This window comes from Xyrauchen texanus, chromosome 14 (genome assembly GCF_025860055.1).
Source record: "Xyrauchen texanus isolate HMW12.3.18 chromosome 14, RBS_HiC_50CHRs, whole genome shotgun sequence".
Lineage (NCBI taxonomy): Eukaryota > Metazoa > Chordata > Actinopteri > Cypriniformes > Catostomidae > Xyrauchen > Xyrauchen texanus.
In genome coordinates this window covers 16,085,291-16,111,431 of record NC_068289.1, presented here as the reverse complement: position 1 = coordinate 16,111,431, position 26,141 = coordinate 16,085,291, and the positions used below count along the sequence as shown (strand labels likewise).

The 26,141-nt window shown below is 38.8% G+C and overlaps 1 protein-coding gene across 3 annotated transcripts in view; it reads left to right on the top strand.

The window, feature by feature from the left end:
* LOC127654693 (ephrin type-A receptor 3-like) overlaps positions 1–26,141 on the top strand; it is a 187,833-nt gene that overhangs the window by 141,356 nt on the left and 20,336 nt on the right. For all 3 annotated transcript variants that reach the window (XM_052141973.1, XM_052141975.1, XM_052141974.1), the window contains exons 10-14: positions 3,401–3,526; positions 6,171–6,356; positions 10,435–10,496; positions 16,247–16,456; positions 22,516–22,665. In XM_052141973.1, coding sequence (XP_051997933.1) covers positions 3,401–3,526; positions 6,171–6,356; positions 10,435–10,496; positions 16,247–16,456; positions 22,516–22,665 — 734 coding nt within the window. The remainder of the gene's footprint in view (positions 1–3,400; positions 3,527–6,170; positions 6,357–10,434; positions 10,497–16,246; positions 16,457–22,515; positions 22,666–26,141) is intronic.

The window sequence follows — 26,141 nt, the reverse complement described above, 5'->3', positions numbered from 1 at the left end:
TTTTCCTATCGTTAAGATTAAAATATTCAATATCTGCAATGAAATATAGTATTTTTTTCCCCACTGGACCTCTCAAGCATAGCAAATGTGGCTCACAAGCATTTGTATTTTACAGTGGTGGCAAGGCAGCTGGATTGATATTCCTCAAACATCCTGGTTAACCCGAACCCTATGTAATGAAGTTCTACAATGAATTTAGCCCCAAACGCTTAAAGAGAAAATTAAAAGTCCTATTTTTTTTCCATACAATGAAAGTGAATGGGATGACAAAATTTTCACTTTGGGGTGAACTACTCATTTTACAGCCTAAGGTTTGCTGTCTATTATTTTAAAAATGTTTTAAGTTACATGGCTCTGTACCTGTACTCTGCACAATGACAATAAAGTTTAATCTAATATAATCTAAACATGGAGCATTTCTCCTCATGGGGGCCATGTTGAGATCACCTGACAGCCAAATTCTGGGCACTTTGCCCTTTCTTGCTCATGGAATAAATTACTCATTGCTGACAGCAAATAGGACATTTCTATAATGGCATTGGTAACTGTAGACTTTTGCGTGTGCATGTGCTACATCCACGCCACTTGGTGTCAGTATTGGTCAAAGGCTGCCATATTGACTAGCGGAACATAAACCAATAATTACTGAATGCACTTATTTTAGAAATGTATGATTTATTTAAAAATCTCCCATTGACTTGCATTGATAGAATGTTTGCCATTCTAAATAAAACTGACAGCTATTTCGTCATTGGGATTTATAAAAATTTATTGTAATTGGTCTTTTCTTTATTGACCCCATTTCCACCTGGCATTAAGATGCATCTCGGGTAATCCGATCACATGTGGTCAGCCCTAAATACTGGTCTAAATCAGCTCTAAAACTTTTTGTGATCGGATAACATAAACCACATACAAAAGTGGTCAAACACACATGTGACTTATCGCATTTGAGGTGTAAACGCTAATCCATCTTGAAAGCTTCCCGGCAGTAGTAACACACCACCCCTCATCTGTTAATCAACCGCTGCACTAAAACAAGAGTTAAAGCTTTGCAAGTTACAAGTGGCTTTAAATGGAAAAAATAGTTGATGGGAAAATCTTAAAAAAGCGGATGCATACACATTCACATCATTTTTGTATCTGATATCAATACAGATGACACTTGAAGCTCCTTTAATACAGGTAATCCACTAAAATAATGCATAATTCTGCTTGAAAAATTGAATTTGTGCTTAGATACAATTTCAACAGCATCTGGAAGATACGTCATGGTTACTGTTGTAACCTCCTTTCCCTGAGGGAGGGAACGAGACATTGTGTCAAATGAAGTGACACAAGTGGTCTTACTTGGGAGCCTCGCATACCTCTGAACTTGAGAAAAGGACAATGTGAAATTGGCAGACAGAATTAAAGGGAAGGGAAGGGCGTGGGAAGCGGGCATGCATCTGTCAGTCAGGTTTTTGCACTGAGGAGCCGAGAATAAGGCACGGCTGTTTACAGTGGTATTTCTAGTTCTGTGGCAGGAGGGACACAACGTCTCGTTCCCTCCCTCACGGAATGCAGGTTACAACAGTAACCATGACGTTCCCCTTCTGTCACTCACTCAACGTTGTGTCGAATGAAGTGACACAAGGGTCCCATTCAAAAACAGCACGCACTAGTCCGTGTTACGTGAACTGCTGAGACAGGTGCAAGCAAGCTGCTGCGTGCTAGAGGCAACTGTATCGGCTGCACGTAACCCTCCCCAACACCCCCAAAAGAGATGTCATATACAGACCGTAGGTTCCCAGCATCCCTGAGGGGGGAAAAGGTGCTACATGACTAGCATGGGAGCAAGCCCGGCAGCCGTAGCCTTTTCTCTCTCTATGTCATAGGATGTGAAGTGGCTGGGGCCACTCATTCATAGTGCTATGAATGCGTCGGGGAAGGCGGTCATTCCCAGTCCTATTCTTTCAGGGGGAAAAGACCCTGCGGAGGCCACATCCTGCCATAGCTGGGAGGAGGTAACATGTGGCAAACACCACAAGGGTTGTGAAGCCATACGTGGGAGCGGCGCGGTGGTAGGTCCTGCCTAATGAGGGGGGAGCTCTACAAGCACGGCGACCGGGGGCAGTGGAACTGCCCAAGGGAGACGCGGGTCTGCCGACAGGGGAACCGTACCACGGAAAATACATCACGGGGTGTTGCCTGAGGAGGGAACTAAGCCCATGGAGCCCTACTCCAGTACAGAGTACCTGTGGCTCGTAGTGGGACTGGCATTGCGTTTGCATTTGCAGGCCAGAAGGCTAGGGAGGAGAACATCCCGGAAGCGACGCTTAGTGGCTAACCTAGGAGAGAAGGCGCATTGGATCAACTTGGCGAAGGGTGGTAGATTGCAGGTGGTAGATCACTTAGATCTTCTGCATCCCATCCAGGGGCCTGACGTGGAGGTTCCAGAGGTATGGGCGCGGATGTCAGATGGTGCACCGTTCCTGAGAAAGAAGGTCCTTCCTCTGGGAAATTTTCCAGGGAGGTGCTGCCGCTTGGAGCGTAAGATCAGAGAATCCGCAGCCCGAAGGAGGTGCGACAAATGAAAATAATGAAAACAAGGATTCTCCTCCCGGCCCACCGGGGGATGGATTGGTCTTGGTACCAGCTCCGAAGCAAACGTCTGACTGCCTGGGCATGTCTCAGGAGCACTTCGGAGCTTTCCTGGTCCTGGAAGGGGTTCTGGAGACAGGGGGCGTATGCCACCTGCGAGGTGCTCGATGCTGTGGCTGAGATGGAGGGGGGACGCCCTTGGTGTACAGGCGGGGCACGCTTGTTTGGCGATGCCTCAGCATGGTGTGGGATATTGCCTCCATCTGCTTCTTCACCGCTGAAATTCTGTCTGCCAATTTCACATTGGCCTTTTCTCAATTTCAGAGGTACGCGAGGCTCCCAAGGAAGATCCCTTGTGTCACTTCATTCAACACAACGTCGAGTGAGTTACAGAAGGGGAACAACGTGCCATTTATATTGCACTTCCTTTGTCTTTTCTGACTTTGTAGAGCTTTATTATCATGCAGTAACACACTGACATAGTGACTGATGTATGTCGTCATGAAATAGAGACCCTCTCCTCCAAATCCGTGGTCACAGGAGACACATATATGTGACCCGGTATAAACAGCTATGCGTCTCACCTGACCACATGTGATCGGATCATCCGAGATGCATCGTAAAACCAGGTGTAAACGGGTAATTGGATCTACTTAACAAAAATATTTTCTCGTGCTGAGTGCCATGACAACAGCAATACAGTTCTGATGCAGCATTTCAGTTATGCAGAAGCAAAGCCTAAAATCTAAAGCTTGTGATCACTGTTATTTCCTTCTGGAATTGCAAATGTAGTTTATTTTGTTTTGTTCTCTCTCAGTGAGGCTTCCTGGCATCAAGACCTATGTGGACCCTCACACATATGAAGACCCGAGTCAAGCCGTGCACGAATTCGCCAAGGAACTGGAGGCGTCTTGCATTGCTATCGACAAAGTAGTTGGAGCAGGTAAGCAGTGTTAGTTCTCACTCTTTTTGTGCAATGAAACAAAGTTACCTGCCCGGGACACAAATACACTTGTAACAAACATGGCAGGTGGTGTAAATGAGAATCATTTAGTGCCACAGCAGGAGGAGTGTGGCTTTTGAGATGGGGAAAGAGTCCCTCCCAGCGCTCATCCGCACTGCCTCACTGCCATTAATAGACTGCCTGCTGCCGAAACAGAGGAGCATGGGTAAGCAGAGCACACCTCCGGCTGGGATATTAGATTTCACCCCCCACTGCTCTCTCTCTCTCTCTCCCTCCCTGCATCCCTGATGTCTTAAACAGAGGAGCACATATCAAGATAATGCCTTGTAATTCATAGCGCCATTGACTATTCTGCAGCACCCAGCAAATAAAGGAACCATTCACTTTTGATATACCACCACAAAGCCGTCATACAAACACCAGGGCTTACACACTATAGATAAGTGCCGATTCCTGGCTCAAATGTCACTTCTAGTGTATATTTGCATTTTTACGACTAGCGTACTCTTTAAAAGCAACACAAAAGTGCCCAAAAGGGGATTCTTTAAAAATTGAGTTCAAAATCCACTTGTGAAAATTGTCCTATTTTACTTTTCTTTTCATTAAAAATTACACTGCATTAGCAGCATAACAATTTTCAGTGGTTTTTAATGTGGACTCAGACTATTGAACCCCAGTGTTCACTTGGACAGACTTGGAAAATGATCTATTTCCATGCTTTCGTAGGCCTTCATTTGTCTGCATAGCTTATCAGGGTGATCACCGCCAAGGATTAAGCCAGGTTGATATTTAAGATGGTCAACATCATGTGTGAGCACTGGCCAAGTCCAACATGGCGGCTGTTTAGACAGCTTGCAATTATTCCGGCTAACATTTTCCAGACATCAAGGCTGGATTGTACCCATTTCTAAACTTGCATGGGAAATAAAGTAATTGTACATATAATTACACAAACAGGACACGGTCCTTGCCTGGATGTCTGTGTGGTGACATCATCTTTGCCTAAATGTCCATCCAAGTCTCTGTCAACCAAATGAGGAGATCTGAACCCTGCTCAGCACTTTGAAGTTTTTCTTACACCTGTGTGGCTATGTGTGCTGGACGTCAGTTTGAGGCTAAGATCTATTCACTAGTATGCTACAATTGCCATCCTGCTAAGCCAATCCTTAAAGGAATAGTTTACCCAAAATGAAAATTCTCTCATCATTTAATCAACTTGATGCCATGTGTATGACTTTCTTTGTTCTGCTGAACTCAAATTAAGATTTGTAGAAGAATATTTCAGCCCTGTAGTTCCACACAATGCAAGTGAATTTTGACCAAAATTGTAAACCTGCAAAAAGCACAGAAAGCCAGCAAATAACCATACAACTAAAGTGGTTAAATGAATGTCTTCTAAAGCGATCAAATCAGATTTGGGTGATAAACAGATCAATATTAAAGTCCTTTTTTTATTATCAATCTCAACTTTCACTTTCACATTTTTCTTCTTTTGTTTTTGGCGATTAACATTCTTTGTGAATATCGACACCTACTGGGCAGGGAGGAGAATTTATAGAAAAAAGTACTTAAAAATTAATCTGTTTCTTATCCACACTTATATCACTTCTGAAGTCATGGATTTAACAACTGGAGTTTTTTGGATTAGTTTTACACTACCTGTATGTGCTTTTTGGAGCTTCAAAATGTTGGTACCCATTAATTTGCATTGTATGGACTTACAGAGCTGAATATTCTAAAAATCGTAATTTGCGTTCAGCAGAAGACAGAAAGTCATACACATCTGAGATGACATGAGGGTGAGTATATGATGAAATAATTTTTATTTTTAGGTGAACTATCCCTTTAAATGTAAAATTTTTATATACAGTATATATTTTTTTAATCCAAAGTGACTTGCTGTGCATTTATCAATGTATGTGTTCCCTGGAAAATCAAACCCATGTCCTTGCCATTTCAAATGCCATACTCAGTTGAGAGACAGGAACTTTCAGTTAGGATTGGTCAGTTGCAGTCCATTATATTATCAGACACGCTCGTTTCTAAAGTAAGTCTTTAGAAGTTCTGTGTGTTTGGATAGTTTTAAGATATTACAGAAATTATTCAAATAATATGGTAAAACATTGTTGCCTAAGCACTTAAAATGATGATACAAAGTACCGAGATATCACATGTACTGGATAGTAGAGAGTATCCAGTACGTGATATTTTCCCCCTAAATTAATCTTGACAAGTGCATGATTTTGTTTGCAGCCCTCATTCCCAAAAATTAACATTTATAACATCAGTAAAGGTAAATAAATGTTAGAAACTTAATGTTAATTGATTTATATATTGATTCCGGTCATAGTAATATATTAGTAAGAGTCCACAGTGTCATAGTGAGTATGTTGTTGAAACAATAGGAACAGTTCTTTTCATTAACACTAATGTTATGTCAAAAGGTCAGTTGCTACTGTAGATCCTAATGGATTAATAAGAGTCTTTTCATCATGAAAATGCAAACCTCAATCTTAAAATTGACAACTATAAGTAGGTAACTTGAAATATGTTTTAATTAGACCATAATTCATAGTGCTTCTTACGTTAACTTTTATTTTTCTAAAATATTGTTTCTCACCAGGAGAGTTTGGAGAGGTGTGCAGTGGACGTTTGAAGCTACCATCTAAGAAGGAGATCTGCGTGGCCATCAAGACACTCAAAGCCGGATACACAGAGAAACAGAGGCGGGACTTCCTCAGTGAAGCGAGCATCATGGGACAGTTTGACCACCCCAACATTATCAGACTGGAGGGTGTAGTCACCCGCAGTAAGTAGAATTCCTCTCACTGAGAATAAATTACATTCACAAGCTGAAAGTTGGCAGTGACACATTATAAACCTTATCAGCTTGGTTCATGAGTATTATTTAATAGTATAACATAACATTTACCCAGTTGTCCTAACTGATTTGTTGAACAGCAGGTAAGTGGGCGCTAACCACAGTAGGAATACTGCTTGCGTGTCCGTGCAGTTCACATCAAAGTTTCTACTTGGTCTTTTAGTCATCATTTTATGCAACAGGCTACAGTGAATGAAAAACAAAGCTCTTAAAATATGACAGGATTTGGGATTTTTATTCATGTACTGTACATATATATATATATATATATATATATATATATATATATATATATATATATATAAAATCCTTACAGTCCTTACACAGGAAGGTTTGAAAAACATTGTGTTCCAGGCCAAGTTGCTCATCATTCTTCTTTAAGTAGTATTCGGGAAGGAATTTAACAGTTTCCTTTCATGTCTATAATTCCTCATAAAATGAGCATTATGTGCGATGAATAAATCTTGCAGTGCTTAAAAGATCTTGACTGTAAATAATGAGAAACTTAATTGTAAACGACCGTCAAATTTGGCTGTTGCTGGGAATGAACGGGGGATTTTAAAATGTGTATGTGTGTGCTGAGGGAAGTGGTGCTCTTTTTAGCGTGTGATTAAAAGTAGGTCTGGGGTAGAGAGTTTGGGCAGTGGGGTTGGTTGGCATGTGTCTCCTGTAGCCTCTGACGTGACGTGATTTATTAACTCTACCCTGTTAATTCTTAATAATCCAGAGAATTTCACACCCCATTTAACCTGCTGCTTTTGGCCGTGCATTAGACAAAATATTTGTGGAGCACCATTTGCTGCTTCACAGAGACGGAGGGCCCAGAATACTGATTATGAGCAGGACTTCAGGATCAAAAGTTTACAGGAGAGATGTGCGGATTAGGAAGAGGGATCTTTTTTGCTATCATAAACTATAAAACCTCTCAACTGAAATCCAAAGGTCAGTTAATCATTGTTCGCTTTAATGTTTTAACTATATTTAACAGTTTCTTTCACTGTCTGCAGTTAAAATAACATATGTTTTTGTAGAACATACTGGAAGCATAAATTTTACAAGTAACAGTGCGTTCACACATACAGTGATTTTACTGATAAAAGTCAATGAGTGGCTGTGTTGTAGTTTAGATGGTAACCCACATTCTGCAAAAAGTCTTGTGTTTGTTTGGAGCAGCAGCCGTACGTCCACCCCTAACCCTATGATTAGTAGCATCAAATGCAAATCTTTTGAGAGATTCGCAGAACAATGGTTCTATCAGGAAGATTTGCAGACTTGAGTGAATTTTAAGATGACATATATTTGATGAATATAAAACAGAAAATGAATGTCTCTCTTTGGCGTATTTCCCGTCTGGTGGTCCGGAACTTGTACTCGGAACCGTCATATCCTGCCAGAGATAGGAGACTAGCCCCGTGCAGGACAGGACTCAACTGGTGGTGGTGGGGTGGTGGAGGTTGCCGTGTTAACACACTGAAACAGCAATGTGATAGATTGTGAGCAGACTTATAAAGCAATGGATTACATGTAATTGGCTAGGAATTACCCAGCTAATGGTGCGATGATGTACATCTGCTAGTCTCCCCATTAGAACTAAGCTGCGCTTACATTTACATTATAGACACATCCATTTAGACTGTATTTATGGGTGTAATGGGCATAGCTACCAATGAATTCCTTAAAGTTACTGAGGGTCTGCACAACTGGCCATATAATTTGTAAATCTAATTTCAAATGGAATGTATTGCCAGTAAAATAAGATATCATTTTAATCTGACAAGGTATCAAAATTAGATTTTTAATTTGACTTCTTCATCTTGTAGTTCATTAGTTAAATTAAGACATAACTTCCATTTAGGGATGATTTATCCCTTTAATCTGCCCAAACTTTTTTGACAGCAAGTGAAAATGCATCAGCATTTTTATAATTTGCAAAATGTTGCTCTTCTCCAGTCATTTTAATTGCACATTTTTCATAAATAGCATTCATTACAGTGCTGAACTCTCAGCTTTTAGGCTGTTGGCAGGAAAAAGAAAATGACTACTGCACACACTGTACACATCGTGACCACATGGACTAGTCATCAAGTGACTCTTGATTTAAAGAGTTGATTTACGTATTCTTTGAAATAAGGCACAGATAAAGGGTAGATGATAAAAACTGTAATTTACGAGCAGTAGGAAGAAGAAAATAAAGCTTTCCGACAGTGACAGTTGACCTTGTGGTCCGTCCAAGTTCAGCCGAGCGTCTTTTCATCCTGCTGGAAACGCTCATTTAGCTAAAGCCACAGTAAGTCATGGTTATGATGGCTGACCCACTGTGTCAGAGGTGTCATGTGAAGAGGTGCACCTCTGCACACAGAGCCCTGCTCTTATTATGGGGTTCAGACTATGTCTCTGTGATGTGTTGAAAGCCTGGTTTGTAGCCATCAACCTGATCTGTTCACCTTCTCAAACTCTATAAAACATTTAGCTGCTCAACCTGGAGCCATTTTTAATAGCCATATGTGCCAGCACTGGAAACTATGAGGGTGAATCTCACAAAAACCTATCAAGAACACACCCAGGTCACATTTCACCCCAAAATCAAACCTGCTATTTACATTTTAAGGACTATAAGGACTTTTTGCATCGTGGCGTTGTTTGACAGTTTGACCACCAAATTCTTAAAGGAATAGTTCATCCAAAAATGTTCAACCTCATAATTTACTCACCCTCATGCCATCCCAGTTGTGCATGAGTTCCTTTCCTCCTCTGAACACAAAGACATTTAGAAGAATATTTCAGCTTTGTAGGGGCATCCAATGCAAGTGAATGTTTACTAAAATTATTAAGCTACAAAAGGACATAAACGCAGTAGTAAAAGTAATCCATAAGACTCCAGTCTTATCTATATCTACATCTTTTGAAGCGAAATGAGAGATGTGGGTGAGAAACAGATCAATATTTAAGTAAATGTTTTTACTATCTTTCTCCACATTTACTTTCACTTTTTCATTCTTCTTCTTTTGTATTTGGTGATTTGCATTCTTCGTTCATATTGCCACCTACTGGGCAGAGAGGAGATTTATAGTAAAAAAGAAAAGTAAAAATGTATCTGTTTCTCACTGACATCTATCATATTACTTCTGAAGACATGGATTTAACCACTTGAGTTGTATGTATTTCTTTTATGCTGCCTTTATGTGCATTTTGGAGCTTCAAATGTTTGGTCACCATTCACTTGCATTGGATGCCCCTACAGAGCTGAAATATTCTTCTAAAAGTCTTTGTGTTCAGAGGAAAGAAAGTCATAATTTTCATTTTTGAGTGAACTATCCCTTTAATTCTCATCATAATACACTCATACGTTTTACTTTTGATTTTTTTTTGTAATTGTCATTATTTTCAATGCTTGTAATGATTCTCACTAGATTCTCATTATGGTGATATTGACGAATTCTCATTATGGCGAATATGAAGTATTTTTGGTAACACTTTACAGTAAAGTTCCATTTACTACATTTGTTAACATGAATAACAATGAAAAATACTTTTACAGCATTTATGAATCTTAAACAAGATTAATAAATCCTTTTTAAAATATTGTTTATTGTTAGTATCTAATGTTAACAGCTGGAACCTTATTGTAGTCACCATAATATTTTACTGTATTATTCATATATTACTGTAATGCATATACATAGTACAGTATGTATACTATATATATATATATATATATATATATATATATATATATATATATATATATATATATATATATAACTCTGAAAGGCATTATATTGAACATGAAATAAAAATCTAAACATAAGATCTAACTTGTCCATACCTTTGAATATTTTTTTAAGATTCTGTCTTAGAAGACTTTTCAAGAAACGCTCATTAGTTTGCAAACTGGGTAATTTAAACCTTCCAACAGAAATTACATCATTTCAGGAAAGCATAGCTCAAATTTGGCACATCTTTTCTCGATTAGATTGAGACATGTTTGAATTCTGTCTCTCCTCAGGTAAGCCTGTGATGATAGTGACCGAGTACATGGAGAATGGCTCCTTGGACGGCTTCCTGCGGGTGAGTGTGGCACACTGAACACATTTAATGAGATTCCATTATCTATGATCAGAGGAAAGGCACAGAGGGCTCATCTTAAAATCATTTAAAAACCCATCTGCCTCTTACCTTCTCCTCTTTCTCTCAGAGTACCTGCTTATCACAGCATGCCTTCAATTCTCCCAAGGTCTCCGAACATTTTATTCTCATTTATACAAATAGACACAAATTGCTCTCCACTGGCTCACCTATGTCTCTATTTGCTGTGATGAGATTAGATTTTTATATGGTGCTTTTGTGTTCATTATGTTGCCTAAATTCATCCCATTCCTATTCATTGCTGAATAACAGACCTCTGACAATAGACACTGACATTACCTGTGTTTTAACTGCTTTGTAATGTCAGAATTTCACTTGATCTGCACAATGGCCTCATTCTCTCACACAGAACCGGCTTGTGTTCAAAGAAACACTGATGGCACAATTTGCGAATAGGGAATAAAATAGGGCCTGAAATTCCTAAAATTTGCTTCTTGTCTAAATGAAGTCATGTCTAACCGTAAAAAATTTAAAAAAAATTATATATATGTATATATATATTATATAAATTTCGTGCAATTTTATCACAATAAACATGACATAATCTAATCGAATTTAAATGTAAATCTAAAAAAAAACTATATTTAAATGGATTACATGTTGGTTTGTAGTTATTTATAAACTTATATTTCACATACATTTAAAGAAAAAAACATTTGTTACATTTGTTGTTGTTATATTTGTTATATTATTGTTCTTACAATAACAGAGTAGAATGAAATGAACTTGATGAATACAGTCAACACAACAATATAATAGTTTATCGAACATATTTAACATATTTTGCAGTCCTCACAAAGACATGGGATTTATGGCATTTTTCATGGAACATCAAAGTATATCATACTTGTGGAAAGTGCCTGATAGAGAGAGCGGTTTTGCTTATGTGTTTGCTGAAACAGCACCATGGAGAATGCCATGCCGCCTGCTAGCCCAGCCATGCCAGTTAAACAGCCTGGACACGCTCCGTCCTTCATATGACTCTCTTTTAGCCCATCACATGCACTGGAAAAATAAACAAGCAAACAACAGGCTGTGGGATGGCCCATCTGAAAAGTGCTGATAAATGCGCTAATGAGCTCATTAAATGGGTCAGCTTAACCTTTGGCTGTGGCCATCCTGCCTTGGCTCTAATACACCTGACATATGAATTTATCAGCCTTGTGTAATTTTTCAACAGTTTACCACCAGCAGGGCATGCCAGACAATCTGCTATCCGTAGGACAAAATGAAAACACCAGATTTTGATGAATTAGATGAACCTTGCAGTCACAAAAATAACAAAAACAGAAAATAGCTTAAAATCTATTTTTTCAGGGCTGATGTTGTCCCTATTTAGAGGTGCACTACAGTACCTGTTAAACCTACCTGTACCTGTGTATTATAAAGCACTGTAGTAGGGTTCTGGTTGTAAAAATCCAATTCATTTCCTCCATTGGGAAATAGATTTTTAAGAATATCATATAACCTTCTGAGACCAGAGTGTGACTGCTGTGTGCATTTTCCATTTCCCTTTTTGATGTGTTACTAGTTGGACCTAATAAACATGCAAACATGCATTTTCCTAAAAATGGATGGCAACATTTGTGGACAGCGGGACTAATTTGTGAAATTCTAAATAATACCAAGCTAAAGAAAGTCAGATTTTTTTAAACAAATTGTTTATTATGTTTCAGGAGTATTGGTTATTCTTGTTTTTGAGACATTACAGACATTATAGAAATCAGAAATTAGCATAAATAAATCTGATTTAAAGCAATGGCCAGCATCATCCAATCACTACCAACCATGTTAAAATAAAATTATATATTAGAAATTCTGAATCTATGCACTGATTACCATTGCCCCTTGTCCACCAAACATGTTGAGTGTTCCAAACATCATCTGCAGCCTGAAACCTATGGTTGGATTTTAGGAGTGAATGCCCTTAGCTACATAGAGAGCTTTAGGATGTTCCCTTGCTCCCTATTTATTGAATGACTGAACCTCCAGTGTGCTGTCTGTCTGCACTAGACTTAGACTAATGTTCGAAATGCACATTATTTTCATCCTAACTCAATATAAATCCTCTTAAAGCAAAACTGTTCAGCTTTTGGATGAACCCATTGGTTCTCAGTGTGATAATGCAATAATCACACTGATAATGTTTAGCAGTCCTGCGTTTCGTGATTAATTGCTAAAAATGGTATATCGTATGAAACTAGAGACTCTAATATTTTGACTCAAACAGGTTTCTATGTAAAAACTTAATAAGGTGTCTTATAAGATGTTATGTTGGGGTTTCTCCCAAAGATAAACTCTGCTGTGATCGGCGCTATGTTGTTTTGTCACATTACTCTGTATGTCGAAAGTTTAACCTTTTACTGACATTCCAGAGTCTTCTAAACTGATATCCGTTGGTTTAAATTAATTTAATTTACGTGTTGCATATAGCAAAGCCAAAATACAACATCCAAGCATGTATCTGCAGGGTTGCATGAGGATAAACCTGTCAAGACACACCTATCATGAGGTCAGAGATTGTTAAGCGATGATTTATTTTTCTGTAGAAAAAAAAAGTCAGTGTTTTCATTTTCTTGTTTAAAAAATCTTATCTAATTGCCAATCTCCTGATGAAGAACTACACTCCCATAAACCTAAAGACAGATCAGCCAATCAAAGTGATTGCTGTTACTATTGAGACTCAAACTACTAACTTATTTTACAATAATTTTTAAGTGGTATTTTCTACTTATATTTTATGACTAACAGTCAATAGTTGTATCTAGTACACTTGTTTTTTAGGAAATTACATCATTTGCAGTGCTTCATGGGTCGTCTTTTTTATTCAGATTATGCTTTGAATCTCAGAGTTGGTTGGTTGGTTTGGTTCATGGCTTAAAACTCTTTATTCAAGAATATTATGAAATGCCTTGAATGGGGAAAAAACACTTCCAGAACCAAGACCGCTGAAAACGAGGACAGACACTGTTGCCCTCAATATTGAAATGAGCAAAGGCATATTATTAAAACAACCTGAGCAAACAAGGCGTGGAGTTAGCAGGACCTTTCTGAACTGCATTCCACGTGCGTCTGCACAGGATCCCAGAAACGAGAGAACGGTTGCAGTGTTCTGCAGCAATTTCCTGCGCAATGCAGCCTGGCCTGCACTCTATCAAAGAGAACTGTCATCCTCCCCTGAAAATGTTTCCTCTGCACTGCTCATGTCACTATTATTAGCAATCCTTTGAACCTCTGTGAGCTCCTTTCTCTTCCAGGTGGTCCAGGGTTTATTTTCATCCAAACTTAGTTTGTATGCAGTACATAAACACTCACATAGAAAAAGAGCGATAAATAGGTTGGGCAGAGATGAAGAAGGAGAAAGAGAAAAAACAAATCACACACTGGATATATGTTCAAAAGAAAATGAAAATTCTTGTTCTTTTTTCAATGGAAAACAAATGAGAAATTCATAAGAATGTACTGGTTGGTCTGGTCCAATTAGTTCCATAAAGGGGGACTGGAGCTTTCAAGCTTCAAAGCACCATACAAGGTATTAGTTAAGTTGTTCAAATGTCTTCTGCACCAGATTTCAAGTCATTTGAAGCCATATGATAGTTTTAGGTGAGAAACAAGCCGATATTTATGTAATTAATTACAGCAAATCTTAAAGGGGAGTTTGGGCAGATGTCAAGATTTTCAAAAAATAAAAATGGACATTTTTGACTTTTTCTCACACAAAGCTTTAGTATGGCTTCACAAGACTTGGAGTATAGTGCAGGATTCATATGGAACACTTTTGATACTTTCAGGGTCTGTTTCTAAGCTTTGATTCTCTAGTCACTATTAATTATAATTGTATAGAAAAGAGTACATTCTTCAAAATTTACAGTAGGAAGACTGAAAGTCTTGATGATTGTGATTAAATGATAACAGAGTTTTAATTTTCAAGTGAACTGATCCTTAAAGACTGCAGTTTGCCTGTTTTTGGTAAAGAAAGCAATTTCTCCAGAGCTCCCTGATAAATCAATGCTATCTCACTCATCCGGCCCGTCTCCCCCTCTTCTACTGAAGCGCTTCCTCCCCTGGTGTTTATCTCCAATTCCTGAGCATACCATTCTTCGTATAAAAGGCCTATTCACACCCACCATTGTAAACACTGAAGCCTGCCAGTGGGCTGCAGTTCAGATATTCAGTTGCTGATGTATTCTTGTTAAATCCTATTAACTAGGGATACAACAACATATTTCTAAAACCACTGAACCCCTAGTCGACTAGTTAATCTTAAGGAAGCCCTGTATAATCAGGCTGGTTTTGGGTTCACCAGACCCTAATCGCACACATTTTTTAGGGTACGTTTACATGAGATGTGATTTGAGGGTCAGCTAGACAGTGTGCCAAAAGAATAGAAAAGAGTTTAACTATTTAGTTGAACTATATTTAACTTGACATGCCATCTTAAAAATTAAATGCTTTTGGCGGGGGTGCTCATAACCAGCACAAGATGCAAAGCAATTGGCAAAAATGTCTGTCTGAATATGTAAGGCTATAGCAGCGGTGTATGAATTTTGAAGATTTTACCAACATTGTCTAACATTGTCTTTACAGTGTGCTACTGCTGCACAAAAGCACGACTGCTAAAGACATCCACATTTAATATATATATATATATATAGAAAAGAGTTTAACCATAGAACGTCCTTCAACCAATCAAAATGGTTGAAGGACGTTCTATGGTGTGCAATTATTTTTCGAGTAAACACACAGCTATGAAGTAGTTCCAGGTCTTGACCGTATAACGGTTACATATCACTTCACCAAATTATTTCAGTTATTTCAAAGAGCCCTACAGGCTACCACAACAAATAAGAATGACAAACAATGTCTGTAATGTCCTATATTTATTTCAATTTCGATTGAAAAGCATCCTTGGGCTCCCGCTTCCTCTCTCTCTCTCTCTCTCTCTCGCTATCGTCATAACACCCTTGTAATTACTAGTTTGTAACCTAAAAAAATTCCTCGTAAACCACCAAACCCACACACACACACACACACACTCTCTCTCTCTCTCTCTCTCTCTCTTCTCTCGCTATCTCAAACACACACACACATGCACACTCTCTCTCTCACACACACACAAACACACTCTCTCTCACACACACACTACCTTGTTACTCCAGTGCCGAAAAGCAGCGCATCCTCCATTGTTTAAAGTGACGTAAAGAACAGTTAAGCTGTATCAGCTGAATCCGTGGCGGATGAATGTAGTTCCACTCACAAGAGTGTTTTAGGGATGAAAACCATAAAATGTATTTTATATATATATATATATATATATATATATATATATATATATATATATATATATATATATATATATACTGCAGGCCTATATATAGGAAAAATCTAGATCTAGAAGTGCTGCCCACATTAATTAAACCGGAAAAGAAAAAGTCAGTGAATCAAACTCAACTTTATTAAATCAAGGATCTGCTCTTCTAAGCAAATTCATTTCCCGAGACCTGAGACAGAGTGAGCTCATGACAGATGTCTTTGGAGATGTCAGGCAATGTTTTGAGATATGAGTCACCAGTGTTCCATTGTGTTTTTTTATTTCCCATAGCATGACTTATGTTTATACTGTAGATATAAAACACCTTATTTGACTTTTCCCTTTTTCCTGTGTCTGTCAGAAACATGACGCACAGTTTACGGTGATTCAGCTGGTGGGCATGCTGCGTGGCATCGCATCTGGTATGAAGTATCTATCGGACATGGGTTATGTGCACAGGGACCTGGCCGCTCGGAATATCCTGGTCAACAGCAACCTAGTGTGTAAAGTGTCAGACTTCGGCTTGTCCAGAGTGCTGGAGGATGACCCAGAAGCTGCCTACACGACAAGAGTGAGTCAACACATACCATCTTATATTTACCCTTTCTAGTATTGCAATCGTTTTAAAGTACAAAAACAACTTTTTATGTGTTTTATGTAGAGCTGTCAATCGATTAAAACATTTTATGGAATTAATTACGTAATACTTTGATTAATTAATCTAATTAATCACAAAAAAGGAGAGACTCCAAAGGCCCATGGCTGACCAATGCCATAGTAGCTCACTATGTCCTCTCAGCCAGCCTGTCTGACAGAATCTTCATTCCCCATGATTAATGACCATATTCATCTCTCTCATCCTTAAGAGCAGCATTCCATTATCAGAGGAGATAACTAATGTATAAATACACTTAGAGTTCCACATAAATCCATAGCATGTTAGGCACGGAGAATTATTGTTGCTTAAATTACCAATACAAGTGTCACATAACATAAGTGTTACACAGATATATGGCATATGCTTACACAAGTCCAATGTGTTATTAGGAAGATGAACCCAAATTTGTTGTCAATAATTTTCTTGTGTCTGACAGCAGTTTAACTTCCAATGTAAATGTATGTCTCCACAGTTACAACTAAACCCCCTACCATAATTCTCCCTATTATGTTGCCTCAATGTGTGGCTGTAAGGACCACAAACCCACAAGAACACTGGCTACCTTCACCCTTCACCCACCCCACTTAAATTAAATGCAAGTAATTGGCTGAAATGAATTGCTACTTTTTCAGGCTTTAATTTAGCTACTATACTTTTTTGTGCTTTATTAATAAAGTGACACACTGATCATGCAGTAAACGTAATGACTGATATGCAGTCAATTATTCAGACATCTCCTCGAAATACAAACACAATTGGTCAAGCATACTACCAGGTGTTAATGGTGATGACCCATGTTAATATACATCTTTGACGAGGAGGAGGGTCGGGGTTTGACTACGCACGCCCGGCCAATCAGGCTAATCTGCCGAGGAAAGGTATAAGTGCGGCGAGATGCAGCAGTTCGAGAGAGAGAGAGCCACACGCAGCTGCGGTGTGTGTTTGTTTATGTTTGTGTCTTTTTGTTTCATTAAACATTATTTTGATGGTTCATCCGGTTCCCGCCTCCTCTTTTCCATTGAACCTTGTCACAGCATCCCAGGCAATAAATGGAACAAACACACACGCAGCGGGAGTGTGTGTGAGACAGACAGTGAAGTCAAAACTGATGCACTAGGTGAAAATGTTTTCTTATTTTTAATCTGTCAAAATTATGGACAGCATTTGAAATTTTCCATCAATCAAATAGGTAAATGATGGGGAATTTTTGGTTAACACATCCCCTGGATACATTGTGTCACGTTTTAGAGTACATTCATTAGCAGTCATTTTACAGAGACAGTTTGTACTCGCTCAGTGGGGAGGCCCGTGCACAAGTGGGTTTATTTTTTGAGGGACTTGTGTTTGGAGAATGAGAGGTAGGAATTGTGTGGCTTGGCCAGGTTGCTGGTTGGCTTTGGCTCTATACCCTATTATCTCTCCTTCTACCTCCATCATGAAGGTTGAGTGTCGAGTTACCCCAGCAGCCGAGCTGGCTAAATACAACACAGGTCCTCAGAGGACCCTCTGTACATGAAACAAGTCCAATCAACTTACAGAGCTGAAGACAGGATTGGTGAAGCAAGAGACATGCCGCAAATCTGCAAATCATGAGACAGAGCCCCGCCCAAGAGTAAAGACGCCATGCATAAGCATTTGGATTGGAGCTTAAATAGCATTATTTTACCTTTTCTTAGCTCTAATGAAAAGTGTCTGTTAATTTTTCTAGATTTCTGTCATTAAGAAAGTCTGTCATTTAGCTAACTATAAGCCTTAAGTCTGCAGTGGGTTAGCACTGAAGATTTAAAACATTGAATGTGACTAGTGACAGACCATTATATCAGCCAGACTGATTAATCTGACAATATTTGGGCCATTTAACAGATTTGGTTATTCTGCCTTGTGTCAGTTCCAAAATCTTCTGACAGCCTTGTCAATGGATAATGCACATTTTCAGATTTCAAGTAAATTTTGAGTACACAAAATGACAAAATTTAAATTTATCTTGTTTTCTATCAATTAATAGTATTACATTTATTGACATTATATCAGGCAGTGTTTACCCTAGGTTTTTTCTCAGCAGCAGATCCATATTAACACGCTCCGGTGGAGGAATAGCTTCAAATGACATTAGAATCATTATAGATGGGTTTTTCGTGGTTGCCTTGTCATGTGTGTGTTTATTTACTGGGAGCTTTTGACACTTATAGGGCTGTGGAAGTCCACATAGCTGTAGTAGTAACAGACAAATAATGAAATGCCTCAAAGCAGAAAATTACTTGCACTATTTTTATTAAACGTTAATATAAAAATAGATAATATAAACCTATTTAACAGAAGATACACATATTACAACTATCAGCACTACTGAATCACTACACTAATGATTCTCAACTGGTTTAACTTGAATTTAATGTAGCCTGGGTGACATTTTCTTTGTCCCACCCCCTTGGGTTGATAATACTATTTCTATCAGGAAGACTCGTAGACTTGAGTGAAATTGAAGATGACATTTATTTGATGAATATAAAACATAAAAGTAATGTCTCTCTTTGGCATAGGCCCCGTCTGGCAGTCAGAAGTTGTCGTACTCGGAACCGTCATATCAGTGGCGGCTGCTGGTCTTTCAAAGAGGGGAAGCTCATTTTCGGCCTACATTACAAACTTATTTACCCTATTTTTTGCACTAAATCAATCTTAGGTGTTGATCTGCCCTGCTGTTTAATTCTAAGTTTTTCCTCGTAAGGAAGACTTTCAAATGGCTTCGCCAAAATCAGGTCGACAATATTAGCACCGTCTGCCATCGTGCGCAGTTTCACCCGTACGACGCTAGCCTAGCCTACTGTATGAATGAATGAATGACCGAACGAACGAACGCTCTAAAACAAAATATATTAAACTTGGTAAAACTGAAACATGGAATGTGGTGTATAATTGTGTGAAATGTATTATGCAAATTGACTAGCAATTTCGCCAAACAAATATAAAGAAATAGGTTGCAGCAGTTTGCCTTTCGACTACACTTGAGAAATCTGCGATGGGACTGAGCACGAAATAGCTTCAGTGACTTCTTATAGTACAGATTCGCTGTCAATCAAAAGCAGATGCAGTCTTTCGACAGATCCTCCAATCATCACGCGGAAGCCCGGAGTCCGGGCCAGCCCACTCCTCATTCACCCCCAGAGACGCTGAGCGTCCGTGGGCGGGACATAATAGCAGCATTTATCCAATGACCGTCTATTTTCGGAGCACTGAAAAAGCTGTTCAGAGCAGCCCCATTGAAGTCAATGGACGCTCGGCTTCAACAGGGAAATGCACTGACGCTACAGGAATGTATGAGAAGTAAATCGAGTCAGCCGACCTGCTATATGTAATGTAGCTGATTCTGAATGAACTCGTCTTCGAGATGAACGTGTTCTAACGCATTTTTAGTCAATAAATTGTTTACACAATAGTACATATTTGACCATTATTTTTTTGACATTATAGGGGAAGCTGAGCTTCCCTTGCAGTCTTAAAGAAATCCCCACTGCGTCATATCCTGCCGGAGACAGGAGGCAGGGCGAGGAGCCTACCCCTGTGCAGGACGGGATTCAACTGGTGGTGGTGGGGTGGTGGAGGTTGCTGCGTTAGCATACTGAAACAGCAATGAGATAGATTGTGAGCAGACTTATAAAGCAATGGCTTACATGTGATTGGCTGGGAATTACCCAGCTAATGGTGTGATGATGTACAGCTGCTAGTCTTCCTGCTAAAACTACGCTGCGCTTACATTTATTTAAATGAGCCTATTATATATATTATCCAGTTTATTTCCTAATATCAAACATCAATAAAATAGATAATATATTACACAAGGGGAAAACTTTGTCCACAATTTTTCCATAAGTCTCAGAGGTCCAGAATTTAAAGCTCTTTATTATTAAAGATCTTTATTATCTGGCCCTTATATTTAAAGTTCAATGCCATAAGCACAGGTAAGACCATATATGGCTCCTCATACTGTGGTCAGGTCAGTGTAGCTACATGTAGTCTTTATATATTACTATACAAAGTATTATATTACAGTATTACTATAGTGATGATAATAAGAATAATAAGGACAACAATATATTATAGTATTTGTTATGAAAAAAATTGTAGCATAAACACATTTAGAAACTTTAACTACAACTGCCACAGTTGTAATAGAAATTAGATCTAATAGATTCTACCTAATAGATTATTTAATATGAAACTTTAAAATTTTTGTCTAAATATCAAATTATTACTGTAAAATCATGGTAAATTTTAGTAAGGATGATGATGTGTAATAAAAAAAAACACTTTATTTTGGGTTTAGTGTTGCTCTTTTCCTCCTGAGTGCTGTTTATGCATGTTGGGGCAATCTACTATTTGAGAGGTTTGACTTCCTCCATAGCGCTTGAACCTAGAACTTTCTTACTAGAATTAAAATGGGTTGCATCTGTTTTGTGGTCTGCGCAGCGATATCGAAGGAAGCCCGCATGCCTGATGTGTGCTCCAAAGATACAGATTATTGGCTTCAAAACCAGGCTTCAGTCGGCATGTGAAAATATTGCGTTGCAGATGAGAAGCATATTCAAGGTTCGGTTACACTACACTTCGTGCTTCATTCACTCCCATTCAAACACTTCAGAATGTGGGAGACCGGAAACTCAACATCATGCAAAGAAATTTCGTACTACGCTGCATATCAAAGCTAAAGTTTGGTGAACTCTAAACTGCGAATCAGTATGTCGAGAGAACACGCGACCAATAGAAGATTGAAACATCACACACTGACTTCTTGGCTCAATATAATGAATACATATTTCAAAGCTGCGTGTTTATTTTTGCAGTAAAGTGAGTAGACAATATATTTTAAGATTATATAATTTTTTCTTTTATATTATATTATTTGTTATTTTATGTATAATTTACTTACACCGGAAGCCCTCCCGTGTGACAACATATCTTGGTCCGTTGCGTTGTCCAAAATATATTTATGTGCTCAAAGCCTAGTGTGACCGGCCCTTTAGCACGTATAAACCGCCAAACTTGAGATTGCAGTGCTGGTAGGCTAAATTTAGCAGCAGTGGTGAGCTGATAGCAGCAGCAGTAGACTGAAAGCATATAGAGGAAACACTGTCAGGTATTAGCCACCTTGTTAGATGATCAAACTGATTTTACTGTGAATTCAGCAACATTAGGTCAGAAGTTCAGTCTGTTACTACTGAAATTCGAGCCACTGCTGCCCAGTGGCTAAAGATGAAAGTTTTCTTGAACGTATGGGTGTGTGTTGAAATGTTCACAGTTTACTTTTTTTTTTTTTTTATGGTAATGATGTAATACATCAACACAAATTAAATATTTTATTAACTCTACCACCTAACCCAAATCCCAACCATAAAATTATACAAATTAAATTTTAGTGTTAAAATGAAACCTCAAAATTGTGCTTAACCATTATTGTGTGCATGCAATTACTTCCTGGTTTAAATGGGACCAGATTCCTTATTTCAGAAGTTGCTACATGGGTTAGCACTAGACTGCCTTTATGTGGAATGAACATATCATATATACAGTATGCTGCTAAGATGCTACTTCTTTGCAGTGTAAAACATTCTAAATAGGCAAATTCATAAATAATTATTTTATAGAACTGAGAGGGGACTACCTGCAACAGAGAGTTGTCCCGTAATCCAGAGTGTGCAGTAAAAGCATGTTTTAACCACACTGAAATGAATACTGATGCGGTAAATTCTGTTCCCTTTCAAACACAAACAAATGCTAATGCACCACCTGAGAGCTTACGTCAAGCTGATCATTTACACCAATGTTGAGACCTTATTTATAGGCTGTTTATAACACCAGTGCATGCAGAGCCTGTGATTCCACTGATAGCTAAAATGTGTGTTTGGATATTGACACAGATGGCGAAATTGTCTGAAAAAAGGAATACTTTACAGATTTTGGATTTTGTCTGTTTACAGGGTGGCAAGATTCCAATCAGATGGACTGCGCCAGAGGCCATCGCCTATCGCAAGTTCACCTCTGCCAGTGATGTTTGGAGTTATGGGATTGTGCTATGGGAGGTCATGTCTTATGGAGAGAGACCTTATTGGGAGATGTCCAATCAGGATGTAAGTTAAGTGGCTGTCTGCATAGCAATCTTTCCATCTTCCTTGCTAAAAAAAAAAAAAAAAAAATATGAATAAAAAATGTAAGGCAGCATACTGCCAGCATGTTTGGTCTTGGACGTTTTGGGCTCCAGAAAGGGATGTCGGTGTGCTGGTGTCCTCACCATGATTCTAAAAGGAATAGTTTACCCATTTATTTTCATGTGGAATACAAAAATAAATGTTTTGGATAATCTTTATACACCTTTTATGGACCTATTCTTTTAACTAGATACTGTAAACCAGCATGAGTTTCATGAATATTAGCAGAACCACTTTGACAATAATGATTAACAAACCTGGACCAGCATGGAAATACATGCTGATCTAAACGTAAAATTGAAGACTATCTCCACAAAAACAGCTGCTACCTGAGCATGCTTGGATTCACACACAAAGAGAAACTAGAGTGCTGTTCGTCTTTTTGACAGAAAAGAGCGGAAACCATGTGTGGAAATGTATGGAAGCATATGAGTAGCAATATTCAATTTGACATTTAATATGCAAAATGACAATGCAATATGTAAAATGGCAATGCATTCTGTATTTAAATTTACATTTTACATTACCATTCTAGCAACGTTTGGTGCAAAATGAAAATTAAATTACATAATTTACATTTGCCATTTCATACACTCGTTTTAATATGCATTATTGAAACGCTTTATAAGTTGCAAAATTAAAATGAAAATGTATTACAGAAATGATTAGATATGTGTAACATGTTCAAGCAAAAACTGTGGCAAAATGATCATTCAAATGTTATTTTTCTTAATTGCATTTACACTCACAGTCAAGACACTTGCGATTGATTTTACATTAAATGTCCCGCAATGAATGTAGCAAAATTCAATGTGCACATTGAAAATGCATTCCGAGCCGATCACACCCCTGCCCCGGCCCCTCCCGCCCTGTCAATCACTGCATCAAGGCGGGGCTCGGCAACAGGTAAACATAACATGTTACGGCTATGTTACGTGTTTTGAGCTTACAGTCTATGGTTTTGAGGTGTTGGAAAAATGGCGGCGGCAGAACTACGAGCGTTAAATTCACTAGCAGATGAAGTGGAGCGTGAACAGAGAAACGGTAGTATTTCCGAAGATTATTACGAGTATGTAGGTGATAGAACCAGTACGTTGTTGGAACGTCTGGGAGAATTTTCTGCCTTATCAGGCGCCGACACCCGTTTGGCTGCTGACCTCTTAAAGGTGGTGGAAGAACAATTGTATTCGGAGAGGCCTAGGGGAGTGGGGAGACCAGCAGCCGTGGAGATCCCTGGCGAGGCCATAGAGGGGTATCTTATGTATGGGTTAAAAGTTAAAGATATCGCGGCCTTGTATGGAGTTAGTCGATGGACGGTACATCTAACATTGTCTTGTGTATGAATCTTGCTCCATACACGTGTCCTCAAAGTCATACTCAAAATTAATGCTAAAGATCGGCTTTCTTTGATGGACACCATTTCTATCCCATATGTACAGTTGCAATCAAAATTATTCAACCCCATGGCCTGCAGGTCATTTTACTGCCAAGAACACAATTTTATGAAAAAATTCAACAAAGGCATCAGTAAACTATTATAGAAAGTTTATTAATACACATTTGAGTGATTCTGAGAATGTAAAGCAGAATAATTTATTCTTTATAACCTCTTTACAAACGCTGCCTGTAAGTGCTTAGAAGCATCTGTCACCTCTCTACTGCAATCTTGGCCCATTTCTTGCTTGAAAAAGCTTCCAGATCACTGATAATCTTTGGCATTCACGTTATCCCAGCTTTCTTCAAATTCCACCAAAACTTTTCAATGAGATTTAAATCTGAATAATAATAACGTTACTACATTTAAAAAACAAAACTGCCTTTTTTTTTTATTAAAATCCCCATGGCAGAATTCGGGAGTAAACACAGAGATTATGGCCTTGAGGCATTTGTGACCGATCACGGAAAGTAGGGACACAAGTCGGTTTTGGGGCATTTTGAGTTATTCACATATTCTGAAAGTGTAGTCTCCAAGCTTTCCAACGATTTGTAACACATGGAAATCTGACAATATTTGGAGAAGTTGTGGCCATTTGAAGGTGGGCACTCAAAAAAGCTAAAAGGGTAGAAAACGGCCTCAAAAGATTGTGCAGTTCTCACCTCTCTCTGCTGCTGGGAGTGACAATAGGGCTCATTTACATCTCATTTAGATAAGCCATACCCCTGTAAAGCTCCCCTGTAAAGCACAGGGGGAGCAAAAGGTCAGGAAAATGTGCCATCAAAGAAAAAAAAAGTTTGCAAACAGGTAATAAATAAATGTCTCTTAGCATCTACCGATAAAACTGTATAGGCAACTCTTATGTACACTGAGTGCTTTTCATACAAGAATGTAAAACTAAATTCAGGTGGTTGGTTGATAAAGTGACATTCCACTTTCATCGTCGCTCAGATCGTCTTCAGAATCAGTGAACGCTTGTTCATAAGCATCCGGCTTGTCGAAGAAGTACTTCAAAACATTTTCGTTGTAACGGCCACGGTTCAGCTCGTCTCGCGACATTCTTTGCGGCATCCATCTTCATTGAATTTTGATATCAGATAGAGCCGGCTAGAGCGCTGCATAATAAGTAGCCACGCTGTTGGGGGCGGGGGCAAAAGCGCCGGCGGCTATTCAGTACGGAAATACACACAGACAATGATACGCTCCTACTGCATGCTAGAATCTCCGAAAAACAAGCCGATTTCAACCTCAAAATGTACGCTTTTAAATATACCAATACTGTTATCTCAAACATGGAGAGGCTTCTTCATGATCTCAACTAACAGATTCTGCAAAAAAGCGGAAATCACCAATTTTGGAAAAAAACACTTGTTTCTCATTTTGCTCACAAGTTGTGCTGCCGACTTGTGTCACTGGTTTCCGTGACGGGTCACATTTGTATAAAATCATTAAAATATATTTAAGTTGTTGTTTACTTAAGTCCACACTGCTGCATTCGTCGATGTACCGTCCATCGACTAACTCCATACAAGGCCGCGATATCTTTAACTTTTAACCCATACATAAGATACCCCTCTATGGCCTCGCCAGGGATCTCCACGGCTGCTGGTCTCCCCACTCCCCTAGGCCTCTCCGAATACAATTGTTCTTCCACCACCTTTAAGAGGTCAGCAGCCAAACGGGTGTCGGCGCCTGATAAGGCAGAAAATTCTCCCAGACGTTCCAACAACGTACTGGTTCTATCACCTACATACTCGTAATAATCTTCGGAAATACTACCGTTTCTCTGTTCACGCTCCACTTCATCTGCTAGTGAATTTAATGCTCGTATTAGCTCTGCCGCTGCCATTTTTCCAACACCTCAAAACCATAGACTGTAAGCTCAAAACACGTAACGTAGCCATAACATGTTACGTTTACCTGTTGCCGAGCCCCGCCTTGATGCAGTGATTGACATGGCGGG